This window comes from Fusarium subglutinans, assembly GCF_013396075.1.
Source record: "Fusarium subglutinans strain NRRL 66333 chromosome Unknown NRRL66333_c0000025, whole genome shotgun sequence".
Lineage (NCBI taxonomy): Eukaryota > Fungi > Ascomycota > Sordariomycetes > Hypocreales > Nectriaceae > Fusarium > Fusarium subglutinans.
The window spans coordinates 235,084-261,807 of record NW_023502088.1 but is presented as its reverse complement, the minus strand read 5'-3'; the positions used below and the strand labels follow the sequence as shown (position 1 = coordinate 261,807).

Here is a 26,724-nt window from a genome sequence, read left to right as displayed (position 1 = left end):
TTTATATTTTTAATTACTATTCTAAGTTATTGTAATTATTTTATAGTGTTAAGTTTACCCGGGGTGTATCGTTTCTTTTTCACCCCCACTGTATAATTGCAAAGCCATTCCCAATATGATAGGCTCTCATACTCTGTAATGACCTTTTAATTCGGCAGAAGTACTCGGCGTCTCCGCAGTCGGAATAAGGGGCTCCTTCGAAGAAGCCAAAAGCCCCCCCGCCGTGGAAAAGCAAAAAAATAACCCCGCAACCCTGATATCAGATGTAGTACGGAGTACCGTTCATCTGATTGTCAGGCCACACTGTACAGTCTCTCGTATGCTACGGCATGTTGCACAGTTCATATCGACCGTGCACGGTACTGCCGTTCTTTGACTAATCCAGGACACCAGCGACCGCCGAGTCAAAAAGTCTGGGTCTAACATCACCTTGTAGATCTTAAAAACGGCCTGTCCCTCATCTTTCTCTACTTTATTGTTCCCCCCCCCCTCATTGATTTTGCCTTTCTGCTGCCTATTCACTCGCCATGGCGCCCGCGACCCTCATGATCGATCCCAGTGATGACTTCGTCATGCCTGTCACAAAGTCTGTTCAATCTACCTCGCCACCCAAGCGAACGCTTCTTTTGGCGCCTCCTTCTCTTGCTTCCAATTCCGACGCCCTCACATCTATCCTCGCCGATTATGATCGCTCCGTCACCGATCTCCAGATGCTTGACCGTCTCTCCTTAGGATTGGTCACATTACCTCCTTCCACCTACGACCTTGTCTTGGTCCTATCCGATGCCTCCTCTATGTTGGGCGAATCCCTCACTTTGATGAACCGAACTGTCCTTGGACCTCTCGCCGAGTCCCTAAAGCCTAGCGGTCGCCTACAGTCTCAAGATGGCAACAGCCTGGAGGAGTCCACTTTGTCAAAGGAAGCAGTTTTGGCCGGGTTGATATCATCGCGGGGTGGTTACGAGAAACCCGACTACGGTGACAATGATGGAGCCATTACACTGAAGTTTGGCAAGAAGAAGTCCCAGCCCGCTCCTCTCGCAGATGGATCTGTCCCTCTGAACCTGAAGAGGAAGCCCACGGAGGCGAAACCAAAACCAGTGGTCCCCGCCGGCGTCGGCTTCATCGATCTTGAGGACGACCTTGAGGACGACGATCTAATTGACGAGGATACTCTCATGACTGAGGCGGATCTCGCGAGACCCATCAATATTCGTAGGTAACCCCTGCAAATGCTTCCGTAGTCGAATATGACCCTGACAACATACTAGCTGCCGAATGTCAACCCAAGGCTGGCAAACGTCGTCGGGCCTGCAAGGACTGTACATGTGGTTTGGCTGAACGTCTTGCTGCCGAAGACGCCGACAAACGCGCAACCGCCGACAAGGAGCTTGAGAGCATTAAGCTGGCAACAGACGACCTGGCCGAGATCGACTTCACCGTGCAAGGTAAGGTCGGCTCATGCGGCAACTGTTCCCTTGGCGACGCTTTCCGTTGTGACGGATGCCCTTATATTGGGCTTCCTCCCTTCAAGCCAGGTGAAGAAGTTCGCCTGCTCAATAACGACGTGCAACTCTAAACTTTGACTTATACAATCTTTCTTTCTCCATGGGCAACGATGGCGCAGCACTGCAGGCGTAAATACAAGCTTTACTTGGTAGGTGGATTGTTTGATTTGGAACACGATACACAGGCTGCAAGCCACACAAGGATTTCAGGGAAAGGTTTCACGGAGGGCTCAGATCTAGATACGGAGTTTGTCGGCGTAGGATTACCAACTTAGATGATGACAAAATTGATCTGATTCGCGATATGAACGAGGAAAACGCCAGACTTCCCATTTGTGACAGAACCAACCACTTTATACAAAAGAACCAGGGCGCCAGCTAATTATACAACCAGAGCAATCTTATCAGGTGGAAACGAGGCCCATTTATGACCCTGGCTTTCCATTATTCGACGTACTTGGTGACAAACTTTTCGCTACTGTCATGATTCGGCGGAAACCTAGCACTATTGCTAGTTCCCGGTGTTGTTACATGCAAATCGTCCAGTTCGCTTTCATCAAAAGCCGCCGACTCAAGATCACCAGGCTGTGACTTGGCTCGGTGGCCGTTGGGTCGACTGGAAAGATCGTGATCGGCCAAAGCAGAATAGGCAGCGCCTCTGCGACGTTCACGCCAGATCCAGTATCCCCAGACGATGACACCAATGATGACGATGACTAGAACAATTTCGCCAGACTTGTAGTATGCTGCCCACTTGGCCTCGTCCAACTGCTTTTGGTGTTCCTCGTCAGCGGTCTTAGTACTGTTCTTGGCATCGCCAACGCTGGTCTTTGGCCCCTTCTCGCCATCAATGCGACTGTCAGCAGGGTCGCCACCAACTCTGCTGATATCAACGCCCATGAAGCGGTCCAGCATATCTCGGCTTCGTCGTGGAAGGTCGAAAGGGACCATGTGGGAAGAGTTGTAGACAAGAACATATGTTAAGTTACGGGCCTCTTGCCAGAAACCAGCTGTCTCGTCCTCAAAAGTCCAGTCACGCCGAGGAGCCCAGTTGCCGGGTGTTACTTCGAAACCCTTCCCACCGTTCCACTCCATCTTGCTAATCATGTTTTCGGTTCCAATGTGGTTGCAAATGAGATCTTCAGCTCCAGAGAAGAGCATGATAGGAACTTCTTTGAGGAGAGCAGGCAGGAGATCAACCGCGGGTTTAGACTTCCTTGCGTTGAAGGCACCTCCAACAGCACCGTTACACTCGGTCCAACCGACAGATTTCTTAATGCCATCAACGTGAAGGGCTTTCGTAACCTCGGGCTTTCTCAGGTAAGGAGTTAGATGCACCAGATCCGGAGGCCAGTTCATGCCACAGCTAGGGTATGAATCTTTCAGTCGCACATCATACATGTTAACGCATGCATTATCGCCGTCACCGTTCTTGGTTAATCTGAGCATGTTTGACAAGATAGCTTCGCATTCGCCGTAATCAACATGGCCCACATCCGAGGCCATCATTCGTTGACAATTGCGCAGATCGCCTTGCAGTTGCTTGTGTTCGTCGGAGTCCTTCTTGATCAGACCCTTCTGAATGGCAAATGTAATGTAAGCAGGATACTGTTCGATTGGGTCAATCCAGCCATTGCCGATCAATAGTCCTTTCAGGTTCCATGCGGTTGCAGTATTTTTCATATTCCGATCGAGAATAGCCCTGGCGATGTATGGGATATGCTGTCCGGCGTAAGACTCGCCTGCGATGTATATCTGCGTTGTTCTTAGCAAATTGAAATGCCCCAAGGCAGAGATTACTCACATCATCGCGATCATACTGGGGAAAGAGAGCGAACCACTTCTCAAGGAATGTGACAAATTGGTCCGCCATTTCCTTAAGTTCGTGTATATAGTTATTGGTGTCGACTGAGCTGAAGCCGGTGCCTACAGGGTTATCGACGAACAGCAGGTTGGCGAATTCGTTCCACGAGCCATTGTTGTAGACCAGATGGTCTTGATCCTTGACCCGATAGGGGCCAATTTCCATCATGGATCCATCTTCTGAACTGCAGCCTGGTCCACCATTGATCCAAATAACAGTCCGTTGTCTATCGGCGATATGTTGGTTCTCAAAATGCCAAAAGAACAAGTTCCCATGCGTATCTGGGGTGACTTCGATATGACTAAAAGGCACACAGGTGCGTCAGTAAGCCACGAGCAAAGGGAGGAAACAGTTTGTCTAACCCAGCGTGCATCTTGACATCTGGTCCATCGGTGGGTAACCCCGGAAGGTCACGAACATAATAGTCGGCAGCTGCAGCTTTGGTTGCGGTCGCATCGTTTACAGCGATGGCTAAAGTTGGTGCGAGGCAGAAGGAGACGAGGGCGGCCCATCGTCTCGGGGACGGAATCATGGATTTGAGAACCATGACGAAGTTGCGGACGAAGGACGCCGCGGGTAATGTTAAAAGAACACAGAAAGGAAGGGCGAGTACTTATAAGACGACGAAATGTGAAGATTTAAACAGACAAAGAATTGGAGGTCCTTCTCGCCGACGACATGGAAAGTACGGAGTAACCAAAGTTGCTGTTGGAATGAAGGTGCCTTGGTTGATAAAGGGACAATCCAGCCAGTACTTGCGACCTACGTTAGTCCAGGAGAGATGAGGTGGCCCCTCGGGACCCCGGGACGGGTTCTAGTGGGGGCAATGCTGTAGCTTCCGTACTGTCGCTGGTCGCAGCTGTGGCTTGGCGCTTTAATTCTGGTTGCAGTGGATGAGGTTGGGAGGTAATTCCTCCGGGCAAGGGTCTACTGGGCATTCGCTTTTAGGAAATTTGGACTACCTACTCCTTGGATGTCCATAATTACCACGCATTTTCTTCTCCTTCTATTTTATTTTACCCTGATGCTGTCCATGATACACAGCCTTTAATTCCTTTGTGTCGGTTCCTGTTGGCTGGTGTGTTCCTGTTTGTCCCTTCTAGTATCGTGGCGCTGTTGACTTTGCTCCTACTGGTACTCAATAAGAAATAGCTTCGTGAACGTCGGACATAACAGCTCCAATAAAGTGACACGGTACCGACGTTAGTAAACGGTATGCATTATCAATGTATCGGCTGCATGACCTCCAACGATCAAATCATCACTGGTTCACTCTGTTGTCATTATTTCCCGACATTCTTCCACATTAATGATCAAGCTCGATATCAATAAGAAGCAGGGATATTCAATATTGGAAAGGCGAGAGAAATGGATTAAAAATCTTGGTGCATCTACTGATGATCACTAAGTATTGCTTCAGGCTATTTTTGAACTACCTTACGGAGTACCTAAAGTAACTTCCAAGCTATTAAAGTAGGGAGTTTCAAAACCCTCTCCAACTAAACCAATCAAAGTCTCCACCACATTCACTTTTGTAACGTCTCATATTCAAGGTGCAACTGAACGTCTATCAGTATCAGAAGACATCGATCAATAGCCCAAACCTTCAGTATTTACCACCATTACTTGCCTAGTGTACGCGCCACTGACCTCTACTCAGCATTGCCCCTCGCCAGAGAACAAAGAAGAAATGGCAACCTCTGGGAAGACTTTTATTGTCGAGCATCTCGACCCAGAGTTGGGCCCTTGGTCCGAACTCGAGTATCTGGCCATTGCACGCGAGACACAAGCGACTCATGGTTCTTTCATCCTCTCCAGTTTGCCTTCTGCGTTCCAGGTCCCAACAGACCTGGCCAGCAACCCCGCCTTCACTGCTGAGCAGCGTGGTGTTGAGGAGCTCTACGCCGCCAACAAGTCGCGAGTTTGCCTGCTAGATCCATCAGCCGCCAAGGATCTCTCTCCTGAGGATGGCGAGAACTTTGATGCCTTCTTATTTGGAGGCATTCTTGGTACGTACAATGCACGAGGAACGGCAGACGTACTGTTGCTAACGTTTCATGATTGTGCGATAGGCGATGATCCTCCTCGAGGTTTGTGACTCTCACAAAAAAGTTTTTTGATACATTTTGACCAGAGATTTTAGACCGTACTTCAGAGCTTCGAAAGAAGGGCTTTGAAGGTCGCAGACTCGGGCCCAAGCAGATGACAACAGATACGGCCGTCCGGGTTACTCGTATTGTTGTTCAAGACAAGGGTTCGTTCTCCGCCTATTGGGCCCCTGAAGCTCGGAAGCTTATGATAACCACCAGTGCCACTTGATCAGGTGCCCTACCTGGACTTCCCTGAGCTCAAATTCAACGAACACGAGAGCACCGAGATGCCCTTCCGATATGTGCAGGGTGAAGACGGCAAGCCTATCATGCCCAAGGTTTGTGGACCCGCTCAACCATACTCAGAATCTAACAGTCTACTCTAGGGCATGGTCGAATTGATCCAAAAAGATGCTGATAAGGCCGTGGATGATCTCTTCTAAACAAACAAAATAAATAGTGCTATCCACTGTCTGGACCCAGTTGCTGGGTTTATATAAGACTTGGCTATTCTTTGCCATTACCAGGCGCTACCTAAACATCGCTTCGACAAGTTTGATTCTTCGTAACAATGCAGTTGAACCATCAACTAAAGACTCGCGTAATGAATTGTTAGATAGATAACTATGCTTACATGTGGTCGAAGGTAGCAGCAAGACTCAATATCTAGCCTATGAACCACGTCCATTACTTTTGGGCGGTCTTGAGTTTTGGTTCGCAGTTTACAATCGCCCAACAATACCAGGTTCTTCCAGCTCCTGCCTGCTACCTATTTAGTTCGCAAATGCATAACAGCCCATGAGCTCTTTGCACACTTCCAAAAGTGCCCGTATACAGCAAGCGCCTTTATATGAGTGATGGCTTTGCTCCATAACAGCCTATTTGGCAGAATGAACAAATAAAGAACAAATAAAGCACAAAAACGATTCGATACAATTGCCAGGTTTCATGGCAAGGGTTGTTGTATGGTGTAAAGCTTCATCTGAACCTTTCTCAGTCTTTGCTCGGTTCAAGCGAGTGAGATAGGTCTTCCTTCATGCCAAAAAAGCTAATGCAAATAAGCGGAGATGCAACAAACGCGATTGTTTTATAGTCACTTCAGGCTGCCAACCTACCTGTATTGATACACCGACAAATTACGAACAGAACCAAGTGGCTCGATACTAAACTGAGAGCATGATTCTATTTACCGTTGCCAAATCTAGATCATTGCTCGATGTGCGAATTCTTCAATGGCGAAGGCTCTTCTCGCAAAGTGTGACTCGAAACTCGCCAGACCCGTTGCGAATTCTCTTCTGCGGATCCGATGAGTTCAGTTGCGCATCTCTGAAAGCTCTTCATGAAGAGCATCGCTACAATAAGAACCTTGTAGAGTCGTTGGATGTTATGGTTTTGCCGCCACGACGCATGGGAAGAGGTTTCAAAACACTGAGAGAAGGTACGCCAAGTCTATGAGAAAACCACGATGTTGAACTTATATATCGATATAGTACCTTGTAAGTTGCTGGCAGAAAATTTGAGATTGAATATTCACCAGCGCAAAACCTTTACAGGATGGGATGTAAGTTTGGGTGCTTCCTTGCTGAGCACTTCTTGGGAAATCAGTGGCTAAAAACAGTAGCTTCCTGAAGGAACAAACCTTGTGATAGCAGTGTCCTTCGGACTATTCGTCCCGCCCAGGATCTTAACTTCGGCCAAATATGGCGGACTCAACGTACATCCTTCTCTGCTACCTGAGTAAGTCTCATGCCACATAATTCCGCCAGAACCCTAAACAAAACGCAGTCTTCGTGGGCCCGCTCCTATCCACCATGCGATTCTCCAAGGATATGACTACACGGGAATCTCATTACAAACACTAGACCACAGAACTTTCGATCATGGAACTATCCTATCTCAAACCTCTCGTCCCGGAATATCAATACCTCCAGGCTGCACCGTCCAAGAACTGACAAGCCTCCTGGCACCAATTGGAGCGCAAATGTTAGTTCAAGGTCTACGAGATGGAGTCTATGTGCCGCCTCGCCAGAATACAGGATGGCGAGCAGAAGAGCTGAGCGGCGAGCAGCTCGTACACGCGCCCAAGGTCACGAAGGCTGATGGACGTATTAAATGGACTCGGTGGACAGGGGACGACATTGTGCAAAGGATACGAGTTCTCGGTTCTGTATGGACTCATGCTGTCAACAAGAAGGGAGATAAAAAGCGCTTAATTTTCCAAGATGTCGAGACCATATCCTCAAAGGATATCGGGAATCATGGTGCTAAAATTCGCCTCCTTGAGGACACTGGGGTTGTCTTGGAGACTCCAATTTGGGATCAAGGTGATGGCAGCTGTGCCATACGCACTCTGGACGACAGTGCAATTCGTGTAAAGAAGATTAAGGAGGAAGGGAAGTCACAGCGTGATGCAATGGCGGGACTGAGGAGCTACATCGCTGATGACTAGATCTAGGCCTAGGCTTTGAGATCTATTATGTTTATCAACATTCAAGTCGGGGTTTTTAGTCGTGTCATGAAGAAAGGTATGATTCATACAATCGTAGCATAAGTCGTTCGGTTTTCTCCGCCTATTCATGTTATATGACACTTAGAGGGTATCTATCGTTCAACTCCTAGTTCCTGTCCAACCACTACATCAAGTCTCAACGACTCATGCAAGTCTTGTCCGAATCCATTCTGCCCATTTGCAAAGATCCTCCATATATTCTAGTAGCTTTCCCAAATCTACCCGCGTGAGTTCCTTGCCCTTCATTCTACTGTCATCGCCACGAGGAATGACGTTCTCCTCGACGACTTCCACAATTCCGTCCTCGAGTACCTTTAAGGTAATATTTGCAGTAGAATCTCGGAATGGGAAGACAACTTGGAGATGTGGAATCGGATGAACCCATAGGGTAACGTCAAGCTTGACCTCCGGCGCAGCAGAGGGATGCTCGTCAGTCACAGAGGCTGAGTTCATAAACTCCGCCAACTCATCTCTGGTAGTTAGATTGGATTTCGGCACCGGCGATACGGTGTTTCCCTGTTTGAGTAATCTCTCAACTTCGTTCGTCTGAGATCCAAAGCTGTTCTCTAGCAAAGTTGCGACAAAAGCATACTGCCGAAGCAGGGGGAGCATTTCGATGAGCTGCTGAGGATGAGAGAATGGAATTTCAGTCACCACTTGTGAATATATTTGCTTATAGATATACAGTGTGTTCTGGTGAGGCTTAATGATAGGTTTCTGATCTTTGTTGTAGATGCGGACATCACGGCTGCGAGAGATTGCCCGGAGCTCGCTAGGATCCTGAGCACTTCCGGGGGGGATAGGGAAGAAAAGACTGTCAAACGTTGGGGAGTACCCAAACAATGGGTTTGCGTTAACATTGGCGTATGAGTGCAGCCGGAGCCAGTCGTTCTGGGGCAGGATGACAGGGGGGTCAAAGGTGGCGACGAACATGACCTGTGGCACCCTGGCTGTTGAGAGATCTGGCTGGAGCATCTCCATGCTAGCATCCTTGCTTTCTTCTGAGTGCGGGAGCACGACGTTATCGGGTTCCTGCCAGTCCAGATTGGGACGTTTAGGGTCCATCGACGGCTCTGCCTTCACAACATCCTTGGAGATCCAGTCCTCAGAGACTCGAACAGGCATGTGGCCCATGCCTCCTGTCGAAGCACATCCAATAAGAAGAGACCAGACCGGTTCATGAGAAGAAGCGAAGGAAGCCAACTTGGTGTTGGTTGGCTGTACGAGGCGAAGGGCCTTCCAATACTGGAGTGCGAGGCCCACTCGATCTTTTGAATGCATAACGGGGTAGCCATGTCGTGTGCACATCGCCATGGTAGACAATTCACTGTCCGGCTTGCCAACCATTCCGGGTTCATCACGAAGCCGAGCAACATCCCATTGGTGAAGCCTTTCTAAGCTCACATAAATACCAGCCAATGCCTCATGACAGTCGAGACCAGGGATGATGCTAAGCTTATCAAGGACGGCTAATCGCTCGAGATTGGCTGCGAACTTGTCAAGAGTTTTTGTCAGTGGGCTCTGGTTGGGAAGAAGTTGCAAGTCCCTCAAGAGAATCTCGCTTGCTCGGGTAACATGGTCGGTGACTGAGCGAGCAGATTCTGGGAAGGCCAGTGATATATTCTCGACGATGTTATTGTGCAGGGTGATTTCCAGCTGGATGGCTGAGCCCGCTATCACAAGAGTTCTTTGCTTTCGGCCATCGGGTGCTGTATGATCCTCCGAAAGGCAGTCCAGTCCTATTCGCTGCGCCAGGCGCTCGAGTCCTGTCTCGCTCACAAGTCCCTTCTTCTGCTATACTGAATTAGTAACACGTACAATCACATAGGGGACAACATGATTACATCCAAGGTGGCTATGATCGTTTCCAGGCGCTTCAGCTTGTCGTCCTCACTCGCCAGGGCACCCAAAGAGCCCAGGCCACCAACACCGACATTATCGAGACCCATATCGAGCCCACTGGATATCCCAAGGGCGCCCATTGCGGCAGCTGTGGAAGGGCTGTCGAAGTTGAGAGGAGCGTTGGAGGCGTGCGCCATCAAGGTTGAAGCGGCAGGCGACTTCTTGAATTGTTGAGGGGATGATCGTGGCCCCCTGGGCGAAAAGACAACATGGGCGGGATTGGAGAAGGGAGTTGATACAGGAGGAGTCGCGGCGGCGAGTTGCGAGGGGGTCCGGCCCTGTTGCGAAGCATGCTTTGCTGCTGTCGGCGTCGCCATCGCGAAAGTGGTTATGCCCTCCTGTGAGGGCGCGAATAGAGTTGTATCTCTTATGTGAGGATCTAAAATGCGCCGTGTGAACAGGTAGGTCACACTTTCAGCAATGACTTCAAAGCGTGGCAAGGAATCTGGGGATTAACAACAGGTCGCCCTGGTTCGGTTCGAAATGTTTGGAGCTCCAGGTTGAAAGCAACAAAGATGGATCCAATAGGGGAAGAGCTCTGGCGTACCTTAAGTTGGAGTCCGGCCCCACCGAAGCCGAGCCGATAGTGGAGGAAAAGTCGAGCTACCTACAATTTGAATATGAAATGTAGCCCAGTGGATCGTTTTCTTAACATTGAAATCTTCGCTTCACCAACTCTAAGGACCACATCAACATGTCTGCTTCGGAAACCTACAGAGCAGCCCAATTAGCCGCGAAAGCTGAGCGTCTGGCTACGGCTCACCTCAAGAATATAGAAATTGGGAAGCGCTCTATACGTCTCTACGTCTCACCCGCACCAATCAATTTTGCTGAGAGACGCTCTGTTCTGAGGGCGCTTGAACAATATGGCCCAGTAGAGTTCTTCAAACTTATGCCGGTATGGCTTATTTCGAACTGTGCGGACACTCGCCGTTCTCGCTGACTGTTTTAAACTGTAGGGTCAAGGTTCTGCCTTCATATCACTGATGAAAAAAAGTGAAGCTGCCACCAAAGCCGTCTCTTCAAGCCCAGTCAAGATTACCGTTCCTTCATCCTGCAAGGAGCCAAGGTCTGTTGTGAAAGTAGACGGGCTAAAACCGAGGTTTGAAAAGCAGCCTTCGCAGTCTTCCAATCCAGAAGACAACAAATTTGTCATCGAAATAACGGAGTCTCCCGCATATAATCATAAGGGCAGCTCCAGCTCGTTTCTCGCGAGCGTCTGGCCAGACTTCGTCACAAAAAATAAGACTCTTGCTTCAAAAACTCTGCAACAGTCGCTCCCTAATAGTATCGCAGCTAGGGGCTTGAGCCGTTGGGACGTTGATTTCGGACACGAACCAACAATGGATTCCAGAAAGATTGACAGATTACAAACCCGCAATTGGATCCCAACGAAGATAAAAACACCGCCTAGAGCGCCAGTATCGCAGACAGTGGGAGAATGGGAGCGTCGAAAACATATGCAGCGCCGCCGGGAATGAGAGTCAAATGCGGATGAGCAAGAGACGCGTAACACTTCTGAAGACCAAGACATTTGAATCAGCTTCATTGCCCAAGGCTTAGGCGGCACTTGCGCAACACAATTCTACGATTCTCCACCTTATTAACTCAGCCATGTTGACGATTCGCTTCTTTCTCTGATAGTGCAGATCTTGACTAGTTATCGCAATATGCAGCGTACGACTGGGAGAAAAGATTACACATGCGCCCAGACAGAGATATAGGTACACAATCAATGTATGCACAGGCAGCTAGACACAGAACGGGGTTCACCGAGTAGTCTAACAAGCGATTTCTCCTCGTTGTATTGATGTCTGGTATTCACCCACCTGCTTCTCTGAACCACATTACAGTTCACACTACTGAAGATAAGTGTGAACTGTGACGCTGATTGGGAAAAGAAACAAGCAAAGCTTCCAAACAAGGATCTGGTATGATCTGACCCAGGTGGGTTAGTCTTGTCTGAAATGCAGGGTCAGAGGACCAAGATTGATCTAAATCATCTAATTGACACCAAAGAGACCCAAATCAAGAAATTCGGGGCGGCCCACACCCCGGTAGATGAGCCACGATTCGGCCGAAGCCACCAACTCTACGTCACTACGTAGTAGAGACGGCTTCTTGCGATGAGGATGCCATACCACGATATAGCCTGTCTTGGCTTTGATCATGCCGGATTTCGGCACACTCGAGACCTAGAACAGGGCTTAGTGATGACGTCTCACGGAACGACTCTGCACAATGTTGGTTCCTGGCATTGGCTCCATGAATCCATGACACGGGAACCCTCATACGACCGAGTGACTATATATCTTGGCCTGCTTCTCTCGGTTTCTTGCCATTTATTTTCGTATTGTCGGCAAGCGGATTCGTTTCCTCTCAATAACTACATAACTTCCTACAATCTTTGAGGAGCAGACGCTCAACACTACCAAACCATACCATACCATAACCATCAAAATGGGTCTAGGACGATTCATTCACCATATTGGTGCCTTTTTTCTCTTGGCAGCAACAGTCATGCTCATTGTCGTGAGCATTACAGCTCCCGTTGTCAATGACATTGCCCTCCTCAAGGTCAACTTGAACGGCAACTCTGGAGGAGGAAATGGTGTGAATTTTGGAACTTTTGGGTATTGTGTCACAAGAAGCAGCGGGAGGTAAGTCCACATCACTTGAACACACCGTGTCTGATTTCGTCGTCTAATAATCCGCAGCGATAGTTGTACTAGCGCTCGCATTGGCTACGACCCTTCCAATGCTGTCGCCGGCACCGACTTCTCCAAGGCTGGCTCAGACACTGCAAAGGCCCTAACATATGTCATGGTCCTGCATCCTGTTGGTGCTGGACTTTGCTTCATTGCCTTTCTCCTGGCTCTTGGTGCCGGCATCTTTGGCTCCCTCATGTCCACGCTTGTTTCACTCCTGGCCTTCTTTGTTACTATCATTGCCCTGGCTTGTGACTTCGCTGGATTTTCCATTGTCAGACGACGTATCAACCGAGACACCTCTGCCAGTGCTCGCTGGTCTGTCGGCATCTGGCTCGTCCTCGCCGCAGCTATTCTCTGTCTTATTGGAACTATCTCCGTCTTCGTTACCTGCTGTTCTGGCCGCCGTCGCCGCAACCGCGAGAACAAGAAGATGGCAGCTTACAACTCTTCGCCCACCCGCTACTAATTAATCAATTCAAGTTTCGGCGGTGTTTTTCATAATCAATCACTTACCGCCAGTCAGAAGAAGGGGGTGTAATAACGACATTTGGAGTAAAACGATGCCTAGACATGGTTTTCCAGATACGAGATCATGAAGTGTGAATATCAAAGGAGACGACACCAGCCTAGGATGTGTCAAGGTTATTTTTTTTCTTGTCTTTATATTTCTTTAGCCATAATATATCTTACCATATACCATTCTGATCGTCCTCCAGTTGAGACAGTGCCACCACTAATCAAGAAGACGGGAAACATTGACGCCATCCCACAACGGCAGGAGAAAGGTCTCAAGTCGTGGGCTCTGCAATGCCAAATCATTGAACTGTCTCACAGCTAAAACGTTCTTCAATTGATCGCCTTTCAGCTCGTTGTCACCGAGCGCCTTGTCGTCCGCAACCAACCCTCGGCGCAGCACATTATCTGAGACGATGAGAGCGCCTGGCCGGAGGATTCTGCTCGAGTTACCAGGCTCCGACAACTCGAGCAGTTGCTTCAAGTATCCCGGATAACCAGTCTTGTCTGCATCGATGAAAACAAGATCATAGGGCTCGGTGGGGTTGAGTTTGGGTAAGCTATTCGAGCATCAGTAATTGGTGGTGTAAAATGATGCATATATAAATAACTCACGACTCCGAAGCAGGGCCGACGATGATCTCGACATTATTGATTCCATTTGCTGCGAAAGCCTTCTTGGATAATTCAGCGTACTCGGGCTCGAACTCCAAGCCAGTCACAAGTCCACTCGGTCCTACAGCGTCAGCCCATACGAGGGCAGAGAAGCCAACATAGACACCGATTTCTAGAACTATCAGATGGTGATCAGCATTGCTCTCCTGGCTGATGAGAAAAGCCTCAGGAAATCTAGTCCCATGTTAAGGTATCTTGACCTACCCCTTGTAGCACCAATACATTTTGCAAGAAAGGTATTATATTGAGACTGAAAAACAGAGCTCATATAGTATGAATCCTCTCTATTGGCAGAGATATCCGCATGATAATCGCTAATGTACTTGGGTAACGGGGTCGAGTGTTGCTCCGCGTAGTCAGTGACTTTTTGGCCCAGCTGGGGTGAAGCATAGAGAGGAATGCTGTTGTCTTTCATCTTGGCTGGATTGTGAGCAGAATAGTTTCTGAAGGTCTTGATTATCGAAGAAAACGAATGAAGCCTGAAGGCGCTGTTTTATACCCTGGTCTTCGGTATTGTAGCTCGGAGATAAAACTGACCACGAAGGAGGGGGTTCTGCCAGATGTACGGAGTGCACCAAGACGTCAGAATACAGCCAACCGGGAAACGAAGGTCTAGGTAACAGGAGTAAGACTTGACAATTTAGCTGATTTTATTTAAATCTAGGGAGTTTACAATATCTGAGTGGTATGTCTCTAATAAAGATTCTATGTCGGATTCTATAATTCCTACCATCGACGAGATGGTCAAAATCGTGCTTTTCCTGAAGGGGAATATGCCACAGCTAGTACGGAGTAGTATAAGTAAGGTAGCTCACTTAGTCCAGGATATCCTGCCCCGCACTGTTAGGTAAGGACATTGACGTCAGCTCGTAATGACAAAGCATCAGGTCGGCGGTATGCCTCTCGATCCGATCCTTACTCCGACTAAATTCCCGCTGGTAGGTTAACGGGCATTCAATGGGTGTGGTTCTCTTCATTAGTGAGAGAAGTGAAACAAAAGGAGGGGACGATCAATTGAAAACTACTAGTCATCTATGAATCCAAAGATAATCTCAAAGGCCCTATTCCAAAGATCTCACGGACATAATACCACATTTTTATAAACACCATCTTCGTGCTTCCAACGTATCCCTTTCAGTGGTGCTTCGTTCAGCGGACTTTCATACAAGACTCAATTTGAAGCTCACAGAAGCATCATGCTGGCAATACCTGCAAAGACGGCGATGCCAACAGAGACGCGGTTGTAGGTGGCTCCGGACTTGGGCACTGTTATAGGAACTGAGGGAGCATTGCCGTGCTTGCCCTCTTCAGGCTTGGCTCCTTCAGGCTGAGCAGGGGCTGGGACCGGAGCCGGAGCCGGAGCTGGCTGTTGGGGGGCTGGAGCAGGGACAGGGACAGGCTGAACCTCATGCTTCTGCTCGGGGTAATGAGGAGCCGGGACGGGAGCGGGAGCAGGCTTCACTTCATAGTGAGGAGCAGGGGCGGGAGCAGGAGCAGGAGCAGGAGCAGGAGCAGGAGCAGGAGCAGGCTTTACTTCATGATGAGGAGCGGGAGCGGGAGCCTGATGGGGATGGCAACCCTTGGGCTTCGAACAGATGTCCTCCTTCTTAGGCTCATCAACCTTGTGGTGCTGATGCTTGATCTTGTCACAGATGCTAGGCTGACCATGGTGATGGACCTTGTCACAGATGTCCTCCTTCTTGGGCTCCTCCTTGTGGTGCTTGTGCTTTGGCTCCTCCTTGGGGTACTCATGCTTAGGCTTCTCCTTGTGGTACTTCTCTTTCTCCTCTTTCTCCTCTTCGGACTTCTTCTCCCCCTTGGGTTTCTTCTTGGGCTCCTCGATGACGATGACTTTAGGGCCCTCTGTATGAGGTTGTTCAATCTGGGGAGCTTCAGGCCGAGTAGCTTCAGGGGCCTTGGTCTCCTTAGGAACAATGACAGTCTTGTCTCCATGCGTGTATGTCTTTGCGTGAGGATCCTTCTTCTTCTTCTTCTCCTCCACCTCCTCCTCCTCCTCTTTGGCCTTGGTTTCTTTAGGAGCATGCTTCGTAGTTTTCGCTGCCTGTTCAGCAACCTCCTCACCAGTAGCTCCATGGGCCTTGCAGTGCCAGCAGCCAGGCTGTGCCCAGTTGCCATGGCATTCCTTACAAGGCTTACGAGAACACTTGTCACCGACACATCCAGGACTGAGAGTAGGTGCGTGGGTAGTGTAAGAGGTGTAGAAGTGGACCTTTGGTTTATGGATATAGTCGTATTTCTCTCCATCAAGCGTGTAGGGGCCCTTTTGGAGGTGGCCTGAATGATGGCGATGATATCCAGTAGTTTTTGTGGCTGGGTCGTGGGTAGGATCAGGGGAGTATGAGGAGGAGTGGCTGTGGTGGTGATGGCGGTTCCCTCCAGCCTGTGCAGCCTTGAGCTCAAGCTCATCCTCTTTCTTCTGCAGCTTCTCCTCCAGCTTCTTGACCTCTTCCTCGGCTTTCTCGCCCTGCTTCTTAATTTTCCCAGACTCAAGTTGACCCTTGTTGACCTCCACCTTAAAGACAGGGTCGGCAGCGTTCTTATGCTCATGCTTGGCAACATCAGCCTTGGACTCGCTCTGCCAGTCGAAACGATTGGCCTGAGCGAGGCCGTTGACGAGGGCCATAAAGGCCAAAACGTTGTATCTCATGCTTGATGTTGCTGTAATGCAATATTTTGAAACAAAAAGGAGAGCAGAGAACTTTCCTTGGAGTATGCTTTAATAACTAAGGATGCTGGAGAACTCCAAGGAAGAGGAAGGTAACCGGGGATCAGGTCCTTGCTTTATACTTGATGTGCTGTCAATGAACTTTCCAAAGAGGGGAACTTGGGTTTTTTTTACTTGATTGCAAATATGGCTCCGAAATACGACAGGAGAAGCCAATTGCCTGGGTGACGGAACGCCATGCCGCCAAAGAATCATCTCTGGGCTTGTCTCCTCGTACGATCAAGACTCCATGAGGCGGTAAGCACTCGTTTATGCTTGAGAACAGTCCAATGACTTCTTACTTATGAGCATTCCCAGTCAACACGGAGGAGCCAATCGACATCCTGCCAGTGTGAGAGGCGGATCAATCGAGGGGTAATAGATGAGGAGCGGATATCGAGGGGAACAAGGGATGACAAACTGTTGAGAAATATGCCGATTCCAAATCCAATTGCTGTTTTGAAGCTACCGCTGAACGACCGAACACTCCGCCCACCAGCCGCGTTGTAAATACTGCTCGCTATCAACTTGCACAATCTCGAGCTCTTCTTATTTTTCACAATCCCCCAATTCTCTTTCTCGCCAAAAATAATCTTACCCTGACGCCCCTGATACTAATACAGCAAATCGGCTCGATGATAGTTATTTTGCTTCTGCTTCTGCTTCTGCTCCCTATTCGGTCTCCTATTCCTCCGGTAGACCTGAGAACAGCCCAAATCGCATTCGGTGGCTCTGAGCTTGTGTTAGCAGATGATGCCAATTACAAAGTATGTTATGTAAACAAAATGAAGAGGACATGTCATAGATGCAGAGACACAAACAAATAGAGGGGTGGCATAGCAACATACGAAAGGTAGCTTGGGGATGACGACTCCCAGTACAGCCAATAAGTTGATAGTAAAGTATGTCAAGTCGTAATGCGTATAATGGGTGCTGACGAGAAACAATGCAATCGGAACACCAAGAAGAAACTTCTTAGTGGGCGTGTACTGCGCGCCATTGTCAATTTGCTCCCACATGTTGAGGTTGTCAAAAGCGCCACTGTTGAAATCGAAGGGAACGCCACGAACATGGTGGAACATGATGTAGGAGCCAAACATGTATGACATGTTGACAAGCGTCCATGAAGTCTCCTGCGAGACACCAGGGATGGCGTCAAATATGATTTTGGCGCACACGATCAGGACGAAATGAATGGTCCAGGCACCTAAAGGGCACTACACGTTAGCATGTGGCTCTCGGGGATTATTGTGCAAGTGAAGATACAGATGCGCGGCAAAATGGGTCAGGCATACCTTTAGCATTTGTCCAGTTGGCGTTAAGATTAGGCAGGGAAGCTTGGTCGCTGATCTGCTCGAGAGTCTCGGGAGGCTCGTGGTAAACTTGGAGGATACTGCTAGATCTCCTCCTTCGGGCTCCAGCTCCTCCCGTTGCGTTTCTTTCGGGCATGTTGAGATAGATGCTGCCTCGGCGCGGAGGCTTGTTCGCCGCGTCGTAGGAGACGGTGCGCTGGAGTAAGATTGGAGAAGACAGCTTGGCGGTATTGACGGGTCAATTTGCAGAAAGCGTAAGTCGAGTGGGAGGAGGGGAGAATCGGCGAAGAATAGCACGGGTGCAAACACCCAGAGTTTGCGTCGTCGATGAAAGATGAATCGGTTTGAGTTCAGATATAAGTAACTGTAGATGCTACCCCTAATGATGTCACGGCGAAGGCGTTCAGAGGCAAATGGAAGGCCAATGCAAGGGCTAAGGAGAGCAGCCGTGTATGATTGATGCTGGAGATAACGAGAACGGATGTAGTCGGCGAAACACGATAATAGAGCCAAGTAAGAAGATGTAACGCACAGAATATAATACTTGACAATAGCAGGCAGTAGAAAGTAGTTGGATCAAGGGAATGGATATGGCAGGACTTTACGAGATGAGAGGGGCCGCCGAACCGGAATATTCAATGTCCCCCGTATGATGGTGGACAAGGTAGGAGGAGCCACTCTCATGAGATGGAAAGGAGCAACAGCCTATCAGCCACCAAGAGAAAGGGACACGCAATGCAACCAGAACGAGGGACGGGGCTACTTCGCAGGGTCGGTCGGGTTAGGCGGAACAGTGGGGCCAATGCTGAAATTAGTGGTCGTAGTGGTTGAGCTTGCAGGAGTAGTTCACTGGAGCATGGTTAGTCCGGGTATTTTTCTCTATTCAGGACCTCCAATGAAACGTTCGGGCCTAGGGACCCGCGGGTTTTCAGGGGATTTGAATCTCAATACGACGTGTGATGACAGTCCTCCAGAGCAGTCTAGGTGTCTTAAAGGAGCAACAGGACGTTAATAACCGGGGATCAATAGAGTTGCTCCCAAGTGATATAGATTTGTACAATCACCTCACTTGTGAGGTTTACCAGGACAATCACTTTCTTTCTCGTGAACTGTAAAAATGATACAACATAAGCGAGATCTGGCAAAGGAAAGGCCCATGGCTAGGGAAGGAAAGAAAACTCAGGACCTTGATCCTAAATGACAAAAGGATTTAGGTAACTTGGGGTAAATTTAGGATAACTTTGCTAGATTTAGGATATCCTTTGCTGAGTTTATTTTTAATACCCTAAATTCAGGCCAGAGTTGAAGAGTTCTCTTGTCCCCCGGGGCATGGGTATCAGATTCACCAGCGAGATTGCAGTGCGATATATAGCACATGTCTTAATATCCGAGATGAGAGAAAGTCACTATTGATTATCCGGTGCTGGCGTGTGGAATGATATGTCAATGTTGCAGAAAACGTGACGTTGGCATGGACTACCTACACTCTGACCGACTTATTGTCCTCGGCGCCATAAGAACTGCAAGTATGACCACGAAGCAAAGGGCAGGACAGCCGATAAAGACCCACGATATGTTGACCGGTGTATGTGCATCTTTGGAAATCGGCTGATATCGAACATCTCTCAGAACATCCAGGCGTTCATGGTAACTCATCTAGGAAACCAAGATTAGTCGTGGCGGAGCGGTTACCCTGGAGGTCTGGATAATCCTCGGAGTTTAAAAATAGCCACGGAACTTGAGAGTGAGACAGACATCTTCCGCCTGTGGGCCTGCATCTCTCATTCGCTGGCTGCGGAATTTTCTCCCAACTGGGATCTAACTTAACATAGCAGGCTTATCGATATCATCACAGCTTTCATTTCGCATCTCCCTGGCACCGCCAAATAACCTCCTCGCACCTTGCCTTTGCGAAACTGGGAGTCTTAGTCACGATACCGTCATAAGTTTCAGAAGCCGTGCACGAACGATCTTTCATTGTTGGCAAACTCTTTTCGGAAGTGATTTTTCACTTGCGACGCTCAGGTACGTTCATAGTCCCATTCGTTGAAAGCCCCTGGCTTTCTTCAAGCCAAATGGGAGGTTGTGTATGATCAATCATCGCGCCACCTTATGACTAGATCTTATTCGGATGCATTCGCGCCCCCTTCGCTCATCGGCGAGCAGTGTTGATTAAGTTTCTTTCACTAGGATAGTTACGAACAATTTCGAGGAAGCCAAGTGGCCCTGAGAAATTTGCTTGGGGTTGAGTTTCATGTCAAGTCGGATGCGCCAAGGTCCGAAACACATAGATTCAAATTCGATACTGCATTCGAGCTGGCACGTCTCTCAGCACCGATAAGGACCGCCGGTACCGCATAAGTATCGCGCTGAACTTCGTTGCGCATCGGCATGGCAGATGAAGAATTTGACCCAGGTGAGGTCATCTACTTGTCCAGTGGAGACGAAGCAGCAGCAGCAGCTGCTGCTGCCAAGAAGAGGCCCCTCGAGGATGATTCAGTACCTGAGCCCAAGCGTTTGAGGAGTCATACGCGTGCGGCCAAAGTCCCCAGAATCGAGGAGCAATCTGTAAAAGGACCAAAGCCCACAGAGGAGTTGACAGCCGTTGGCAAGTCCTCAGCGCAGTCAATCACATCAGGTGACTCCGCACCCGAAGATTCTGGCGAAATCCCTGACTACAAGCAAGGTAGTGCCAGCTTCAAAATACCCAACCTCGTGGATAAAAAAGGCGGCTCCTGGCTTAAAAGGTTCAAGGATTGGGTCAAGGCATTCCATGCCCAAAACCCGGGAAAATGTGATGCCATTACCTCATCATTAACTTACTCTGCTTATGGCTACTATATTGACCACCACGCTGGCTTGAAGCCTAAAAAGAGAAAGAACGCAAAGCAAGTTGCAAAGGAGCTTGAAAGCACAGGCGACCTTCAAGCTCTTATTGGAAATCTCCATTCTTTGGGCGGTTGTGGGCCTAATCAGCCAACTCTCGACAGCTGGGTGACAAGGCAACCCCGACAGGAACCTGTCAAAAAGAGTAAAAACTCACGCGCTTCTAGCGTAAGCGAGGGAGAAATTGACGAAAGGGACGAGGATGGCTCCGAAAGCGAAGCTGAGTACGAACCAACCTTAAACAAGAGTGAGAGGACTGGTGAAGATGGCAGAGAAAGGTACCCATCAGGCACGAAGATACCTGCAAATGGTAACTTAACACCCAAAGTTTCAGATTCTCAGAGCTTACCACCGATTAACACTCACCGGAATGTTCCCACCGGTGATAATGCACTAGAACAACAGCGCAGATACTTCCCGTCAGCTATGGATCCTGCCCAGATGTGTCTTCTCTGTGGGTTGAATACACATCTGGCACCTAGCTGCCCATCCCTTATCTGCTCCTCATGTGGAAGTTTGGAACACTCAAGAATCTGCTGCCCTGGAAAGGAACGATGCAACAAATGCCGCCAACTTGGCCACCAAGCAGGCCAATGCACTGAGAAACTGGCTTTGACCAAGGAAGAAGGCCTTGCATGTGCCTTTTGCAGCTCAATGGATCACCTTGAGGAGCAGTGTACACAGGTGTGGCGATCGTTTTACCCGGATGTATCTGCAGTCAGAAAAGTTGTGTGTATTCCTGCATCGTGCGCTATGTGCGGTAGTGATAGGCACTTTTCTTCAGACTGCAATACGCACCGCAATGTCTTCTCTAATCCTACATGGTCTGTGAAGAACCGCGATCAATATATTGACCCGGATTGTGGCTTAGTGCCGATCGAAGGGGAGGTGGGAGGGCAGCAAAATGCCAGGACCACCAGAGCCCCCGACCTTAAGATTCGCGGTCACGCTGCGCGAACGACCAACGTTCACTACTCAGAGAGCGACGACTCGGAAGTGGAGTTTCTAGGCCACAAACGCGTTCAGAAGCCAGCGATCGGCCAAATTCGAATGGCCAGTAACATCCAGATGCCAAACATGCAAAATGGAGGGTCGAGACGAAACAACAGACAGAATGGCGTGCCAGTTCAACCACCTCTCCCTCCTGGACCGCCTCCCGGACTACCGCCCATGCGAGGTTCCTTTGGACTCCCGCCCCCACCGGGTGCTCAGCCTGGACAATTTTCATCTCTACCCAGGAAGCCTCCTATCCAAGACTATAGGAACGTCCCCCCGCCATCTCACCACGGCTCTCAGGGACCCGGAAGGTCGCATGCTAGCAACGGGTCACAAGGGTCCAAGCCTAGAGGAGGTGGACGTGGAGGTCGTGGCGGTCGTGGGCGGGGCAGAGGCAGAGGGAGGGGTCGATGACTGCTTGTAGTTTGAACGAAGCACCAACACGTATGCATTGGTTGGAATCGAACTAGAGATGATGGGGAGTTGTGATGCCTTCGGAGCAGGGCGTCATGCGAGTTGGTTGGCGCACAAAAGCCGAGCTGTCCGCCCATAGGGGGGACTTGCCCAGACTTGGCGAATGGGCTTTTCGATTATGATACCCACCAGCATGTGCTTCATTAGTAGGACCTGGGACTCATATTGGCCGTTTCTCTTTGAAACAAAATGGGAAACGACGAGACTGAAACAACTGTGAACCACGAATACCAATAGTTCTGAAGCCATGAATAAACATATGGAACGGAGGAAGGGCTTGGACATGCCAATGAAGTCAAATGGCAACGCGAGTCGAAAATATCTTGAATTCATAGGCTTAATCACACAGTTTCTTGTCAATGCATATATGGACAAGGGTCATGCACAGGTAGGGCTCGCTACTGGTTGTAATTTGTAGACACCACAAGTCGTTTTTTAACAAGAGGTTTTGCGCCTGACTGAATAAATCACTTCTTCTCCGAAGGACCAGGAAGTGTCCGAGATAATATCCAACTGGCTATCTTACCGAAGACCGCCGAAAGTGAAATAGTATCCTCAGATAGCTAGTCAGGGATAACACCCAATCAAATGATGTCCTCTCAAGGAAAAGACGGGCGTTTAGCTCTGTGACAAAAGCTCATGACAATGCAGCATCACATTTGGGAAGCATAATCACTCATAGTGTCCCGAGTGGAGGCAGCGATCTATTGCCACGAGGCTGGACGCGACAGAATTGTGTCGTTTACTAGTCTCGTGTTAAGATGCAGACATCTCGAGGACCCGTTCAAGGTTCATACAGGGCTGTGCCGAGGAATGGGTGGGGAGAGAGCAAGAAGCATAACGGAGATGCATGTTTTAGGGTTGGGGCTTTCTCGACCTTTGCATTCAATGGATCTCATTGAGAGCAAGGTCGTACCAACAAGGATGTGATGGGCTGGGATGTATGGCAACGAATGGATGACCTGCTAGCAGAATGATGTGGTGTATGCATTTTATGTGTGTTGCGCATTTAAGTATCACCTGCGAGGGAATCCTGCATGATTCGTCCTCGGATGAGTTTAGGGCAGACATACGAGTTTCGGCGACGAACAGTTGATATCCTGTAATGGCACGATTCAGGCTCGAATGCTAGATTGAGCGAAGCTAGACTCTGACAGTTTCCAGATTGAGATCTTGCAGTCTAGGTAGGAACCCGCAGAACAGCGCAGAACTTGTCTCCCACGTCCCGTCCCGCTTTGCTTGAGAGTCAAGATACTGACTGACCTGCCGCTGATGACTTACATCGCGATGGATGGAAGTTGGAAGTTGGAAGTTGAGTGTTGTCAGAATAGCCAATCATGGCGCGACAGGCATGGTTGAAACAACGCGACTATCGCGTTCTTGGACACGCAATTGATTGGTTGAATGATGTATGCATGTTTCCAAGGCGTGGCAGAGGGACCATCTCCACAATCTAGAAGCGCTATCGATAAACACCCGAGGCATGGGATGTACTTCCAAGATACCTACTTTCGTTCAAAATGTGGGAGGCCTGAGCTGAAGGATTAACCGAACATTGAAGGAGTGGAGGGGTGTAGGAGTGGACTCGATAGACGTGGCAAGATTCAAGATAGGAAGCATCTGCATTGAAAGAGTTTGCAGCTGGTCTCGTGAGTGGTTGTTGATCTCGAGGCCAGCAAAGTACTTTCGAAGTAGGATGCCATCGTGCCCTCGCGGCAGATCTGCAGCAACAAGGATAGCGGCAGAACAAACCACGGTGAGCCAACCAATCATGAAGCGATCGCAACGCGTTGTCGGTCAGTCATACAACGTCCAGTCCAACGCGAACAAGTATGGATACCTCGATCTAGACACGACCAGGGTGATTTGAGCTCTGAGTCACCGACAGCCAGTCGTGGCTGGCAGAGGGTGACCATCTCGCGATAGGACCAATGCACGAACCTGCAGCCGGCAGAGACGCTAGAGCATGAGAATGGAGCTGGAGAAAGGGGAATTTCCATTTTTCTCTTTTCCTTTGAAGCCAAAAAAGAACGAGGCTGATCTCAGGGACCGTAGCGAGACAGACAGAGACCGAGACAGATATATCTCGACCACCCGGACCCGGCGCTCATGGCCTGACCCGATCCTTTTGTCCTTTTGATTCACCAACAAATCTGCCTGGTATCATTTTATAAGTTGTTGACTTATCAGACCATTATTATTGACTACTATTCTCATCTGACTACTTGCTCTTTTCTCTATTGACTGTTGTTGTTTGAATAACACTCATCTCAACTTACACCAAAGACTCAACCTTGTCCTGGACTAGAATATTGATACCACACTGCTTTGCACCAACATCTACATTGATTGCGCCGGCAGTCATCAATTATAAGCGACGGATCTACGAGGCTAAAGTCCTCCGCGACATGCGATTACAATGGCGTCCTCAACAGAACAATTATTTCTCGCCATCTTGAGAAGTGATCACATTAAGGACTCTCTTCTTCCTCACCTCTCATCCAATGATCTCTGCAACATCCGTCAATCCTCATCGGCTTGCTGCAACCTCCTTACTAAGCGTATCTTCACCCGCACACATGTCTCCTTCTCAGCCTCGACATTTACCAAGTCAGCTCGAGTGGCTGCTCTCGCTCGTATCGGTCATCATATTGAGCATCTTACCTTCTACTTCCCCCATTCTGAGGCTACTTTTCTTCCTCCTCTCATTCATCCGGTTTCTGGCAACGAGATATGCTTCCTATATACTCCTCACACGAGCATGGGTTCTGTTCTCTCGCGGCCCAAGTACGCCAACGCTGAGCTTGGTGACATCCTTACCCAGCAATACCCTCCTCTCTTCCATGCTGCCACCAATGTACCTAGCTTTATCAATGCCATGCGCAGCCTGACCAACATGCGCCATCTGACTATCAGATGTCCTGGTCAGGATCCTAGAGAGCGATATCGCCGTGACATTGTCGACTATGCTCTCATCAGCTTGCGTATCTCCCTTGAGCGTGCTCCTCTAGAGAAGCTTCACAAGCTGTCCCTTTCTCAACTACACCCTGCGGCTTTCAACTACCTTCGTCACGTCAACGGCTTTGGAACAGTCCCATCAGCTGGAAGACGCTGGCGCCAGATCAACAAGCTCTCCATCTCGGTAGATGCTTGGGACTTTTATGGAACCTCGCCAGGTCGTGACCATTTGAAGATCTTGGACGAATACGTCCGAACATTTGCCCCCAACCTGGAGAAGTTCGCCTTCACGTGGCTTGGTCGCAAAGGACCTTGCCCAGTTGCTCTAGCTTCTGATCCCCTCTTCTCACCACCCCGTGCCTCCAAGAAACTTTTCCACGAAGTCACATCTCCTATGTCTCCCTTACCTGAGACTCCCGGAAAGGGGGCTATTTACTTCCCAAAATTGCGATACCTTCAAGTTCGCAACGCTGTTATGAACGCCCCTCAGCTCAGCAACTTGATCAACTCACACCGCCCAACAGTCAAAGAATTCGACTTCGAGAGTGTCGTTCTTGCTGATAATGGCAACTGGGACGATGTCCTTGCGCCCATCGACACTGATGACTCCTGGTCTCGAAGCAACAGCATGGCCGCCCAATCAGAATACAGTCTTGTCACAAGCCCCAGCTCAGAACATCTTCCTAGCCCAAGTGCTGCTGTAACTGCCGCTAGTCGTGAGCTCTTCGACATGGACCTCGGTGGTTTCCCCTTTGGTGACATTGAAAACGAAGTCGTTGATGACCCTACTGAAGAGATCACTGCCAACGAACAGTTTTCTGCCCCTGTATATGAATCAGATGCTGGATTCAGCACAAAACTTAGAAAGAAACGCTCTCGTCGCCGCAGACGCAAGCATCGCAGCAGTGTTGAGGATGCCCCTGAAACACCGTCTCCTTCACCCAAGTCCTCCCAACACTCCCTATCACGCCGCCACAAGACCTCTCGTCCCCGACTCCAACCTTTTGTGGAGGGACAAATTCTCCGCCCCTCAACTCCTGTTCCCAACATCACCGCCCCAATCTTGATCAGTGATCCCCAGCCGGTGCTGCTACAACCCACAACTTATGACCCAATCGCAAGGAAATATGCCAGTCGAGATCCGGATGAAGGCATTTCTCCCGTTCAGCGCAACATAGAGCAGGAAGAGGCCCACCGTCTTCTAGCTGAAGATGCTGTCGCGAGAGTGAGCGCCTTGCAAAAGGCCAAGGCCGCTGTCCTGTCCAAGCTGAGCCGCGAATTCTGCCAAAGCAAGAAACCTCGCATCGGTGAAGCTAACGCATGTCGGTTTCTGGCAGGCCGGGATATTGGTACGGCATTTGGCCCCAGCATGGTCATGGAGGATCGAAGGGCACTGGAGAGTCGGAGTGTATTAGTACCCCTGATGTTCAGTCGCTCATGAAGTGAACACGGTACGAGAAACATGAATGAAATGATGGCGAGCTCCTGGAAATAGTGGGAACACTCTTGTAATAACGATACCATGCCCTTCGTTTCTTGATGTATTTACTATTAGTATTTCTTTCCACTGAAAACAAACATGATGTTATGACCAATGTCC

The 26,724-nt window shown here is 49.3% G+C and overlaps 11 protein-coding genes across 11 annotated transcripts; 6 read left to right on the top strand and 5 right to left on the bottom strand.

The window, feature by feature from the left end:
* Positions 1-527: 527 nt before the first annotated feature.
* On the top strand, positions 528-1,579 carry FSUBG_2847 (Fe-S cluster assembly DRE2; the record flags this gene model as incomplete). The annotated part of the gene is made up of 2 exons (XM_036680664.1): positions 528-1,215; positions 1,272-1,579. 2 exons carry the CDS (start codon positions 528-530, stop codon positions 1,577-1,579), a joined length of 996 nt encoding a protein of 331 aa, XP_036541703.1.
* Positions 1,580-1,952: 373 nt separating this feature from the next.
* On the bottom strand, positions 1,953-3,919 carry FSUBG_2846 (carboxypeptidase D; the record flags this gene model as incomplete). Its single annotated transcript, XM_036680663.1, has 3 exons — positions 1,953-3,263; positions 3,313-3,673; positions 3,735-3,919. 3 exons carry the CDS (start codon positions 3,917-3,919, stop codon positions 1,953-1,955), a joined length of 1,857 nt encoding a protein of 618 aa, XP_036541702.1.
* Positions 3,920-5,062: 1,143 nt separating this feature from the next.
* Positions 5,063-5,905, top strand: FSUBG_2845 (carboxypeptidase D; the record flags this gene model as incomplete). Its single annotated transcript, XM_036680662.1, has 5 exons — positions 5,063-5,381; positions 5,445-5,462; positions 5,516-5,626; positions 5,682-5,800; positions 5,849-5,905. The coding sequence occupies 5 exons, from the start codon at positions 5,063-5,065 to the stop codon at positions 5,903-5,905; spliced, it is 624 nt and encodes a 207-aa protein (XP_036541701.1).
* A 733-nt stretch (positions 5,906-6,638) lies between these two features.
* Positions 6,639-7,911, top strand: FSUBG_2844 (methionyl-tRNA formyltransferase; the record flags this gene model as incomplete). The annotated part of the gene is made up of 4 exons (XM_036680661.1): positions 6,639-6,900; positions 6,953-7,023; positions 7,084-7,199; positions 7,248-7,911. The coding sequence occupies 4 exons, from the start codon at positions 6,639-6,641 to the stop codon at positions 7,909-7,911; spliced, it is 1,113 nt and encodes a 370-aa protein (XP_036541700.1).
* Positions 7,912-8,115: 204 nt separating this feature from the next.
* FSUBG_2843 (mediator subunit med1) lies at positions 8,116-10,190 on the bottom strand (the record flags this gene model as incomplete). Its single annotated transcript, XM_036680660.1, has 2 exons — positions 8,116-9,765; positions 9,816-10,190. The coding sequence occupies 2 exons, from the start codon at positions 10,188-10,190 to the stop codon at positions 8,116-8,118; spliced, it is 2,025 nt and encodes a 674-aa protein (XP_036541699.1).
* Positions 10,191-12,333: 2,143 nt separating this feature from the next.
* On the top strand, positions 12,334-13,050 carry FSUBG_2842 (palI; the record flags this gene model as incomplete). Its single annotated transcript, XM_036680659.1, has 2 exons — positions 12,334-12,533; positions 12,591-13,050. The coding sequence occupies 2 exons, from the start codon at positions 12,334-12,336 to the stop codon at positions 13,048-13,050; spliced, it is 660 nt and encodes a 219-aa protein (XP_036541698.1).
* Positions 13,051-13,317: 267 nt separating this feature from the next.
* FSUBG_2841 (caffeoyl-coa o-methyltransferase) lies at positions 13,318-14,187 on the bottom strand (the record flags this gene model as incomplete). Its single annotated transcript, XM_036680658.1, has 3 exons — positions 13,318-13,657; positions 13,713-13,890; positions 13,977-14,187. The coding sequence occupies 3 exons, from the start codon at positions 14,185-14,187 to the stop codon at positions 13,318-13,320; spliced, it is 729 nt and encodes a 242-aa protein (XP_036541697.1).
* Positions 14,188-14,955: 768 nt separating this feature from the next.
* On the bottom strand, positions 14,956-16,440 carry FSUBG_2840 (cyclin-dependent kinase inhibitor 1c; the record flags this gene model as incomplete). The annotated part of the gene is made up of 1 exon (XM_036680657.1): positions 14,956-16,440. One exon carries the CDS (start codon positions 16,438-16,440, stop codon positions 14,956-14,958), a length of 1,485 nt encoding a protein of 494 aa, XP_036541696.1.
* Positions 16,441-17,181: 741 nt separating this feature from the next.
* FSUBG_2839 (ORM1-like protein) lies at positions 17,182-17,946 on the bottom strand (the record flags this gene model as incomplete). Its single annotated transcript, XM_036680655.1, has 3 exons — positions 17,182-17,229; positions 17,346-17,704; positions 17,793-17,946. 3 exons carry the CDS (start codon positions 17,944-17,946, stop codon positions 17,182-17,184), a joined length of 561 nt encoding a protein of 186 aa, XP_036541695.1.
* Positions 17,947-20,201: 2,255 nt separating this feature from the next.
* On the top strand, positions 20,202-22,106 carry FSUBG_2838 (AIR2; the record flags this gene model as incomplete). The annotated part of the gene is made up of 1 exon (XM_036680654.1): positions 20,202-22,106. The coding sequence occupies one exon, from the start codon at positions 20,202-20,204 to the stop codon at positions 22,104-22,106; it is 1,905 nt and encodes a 634-aa protein (XP_036541694.1).
* Positions 22,107-24,585: 2,479 nt separating this feature from the next.
* Positions 24,586-26,565, top strand: FSUBG_2837 (uncharacterized protein; the record flags this gene model as incomplete). The annotated part of the gene is made up of 1 exon (XM_036680653.1): positions 24,586-26,565. One exon carries the CDS (start codon positions 24,586-24,588, stop codon positions 26,563-26,565), a length of 1,980 nt encoding a protein of 659 aa, XP_036541693.1.
* Positions 26,566-26,724: the final 159 nt, after the last annotated feature.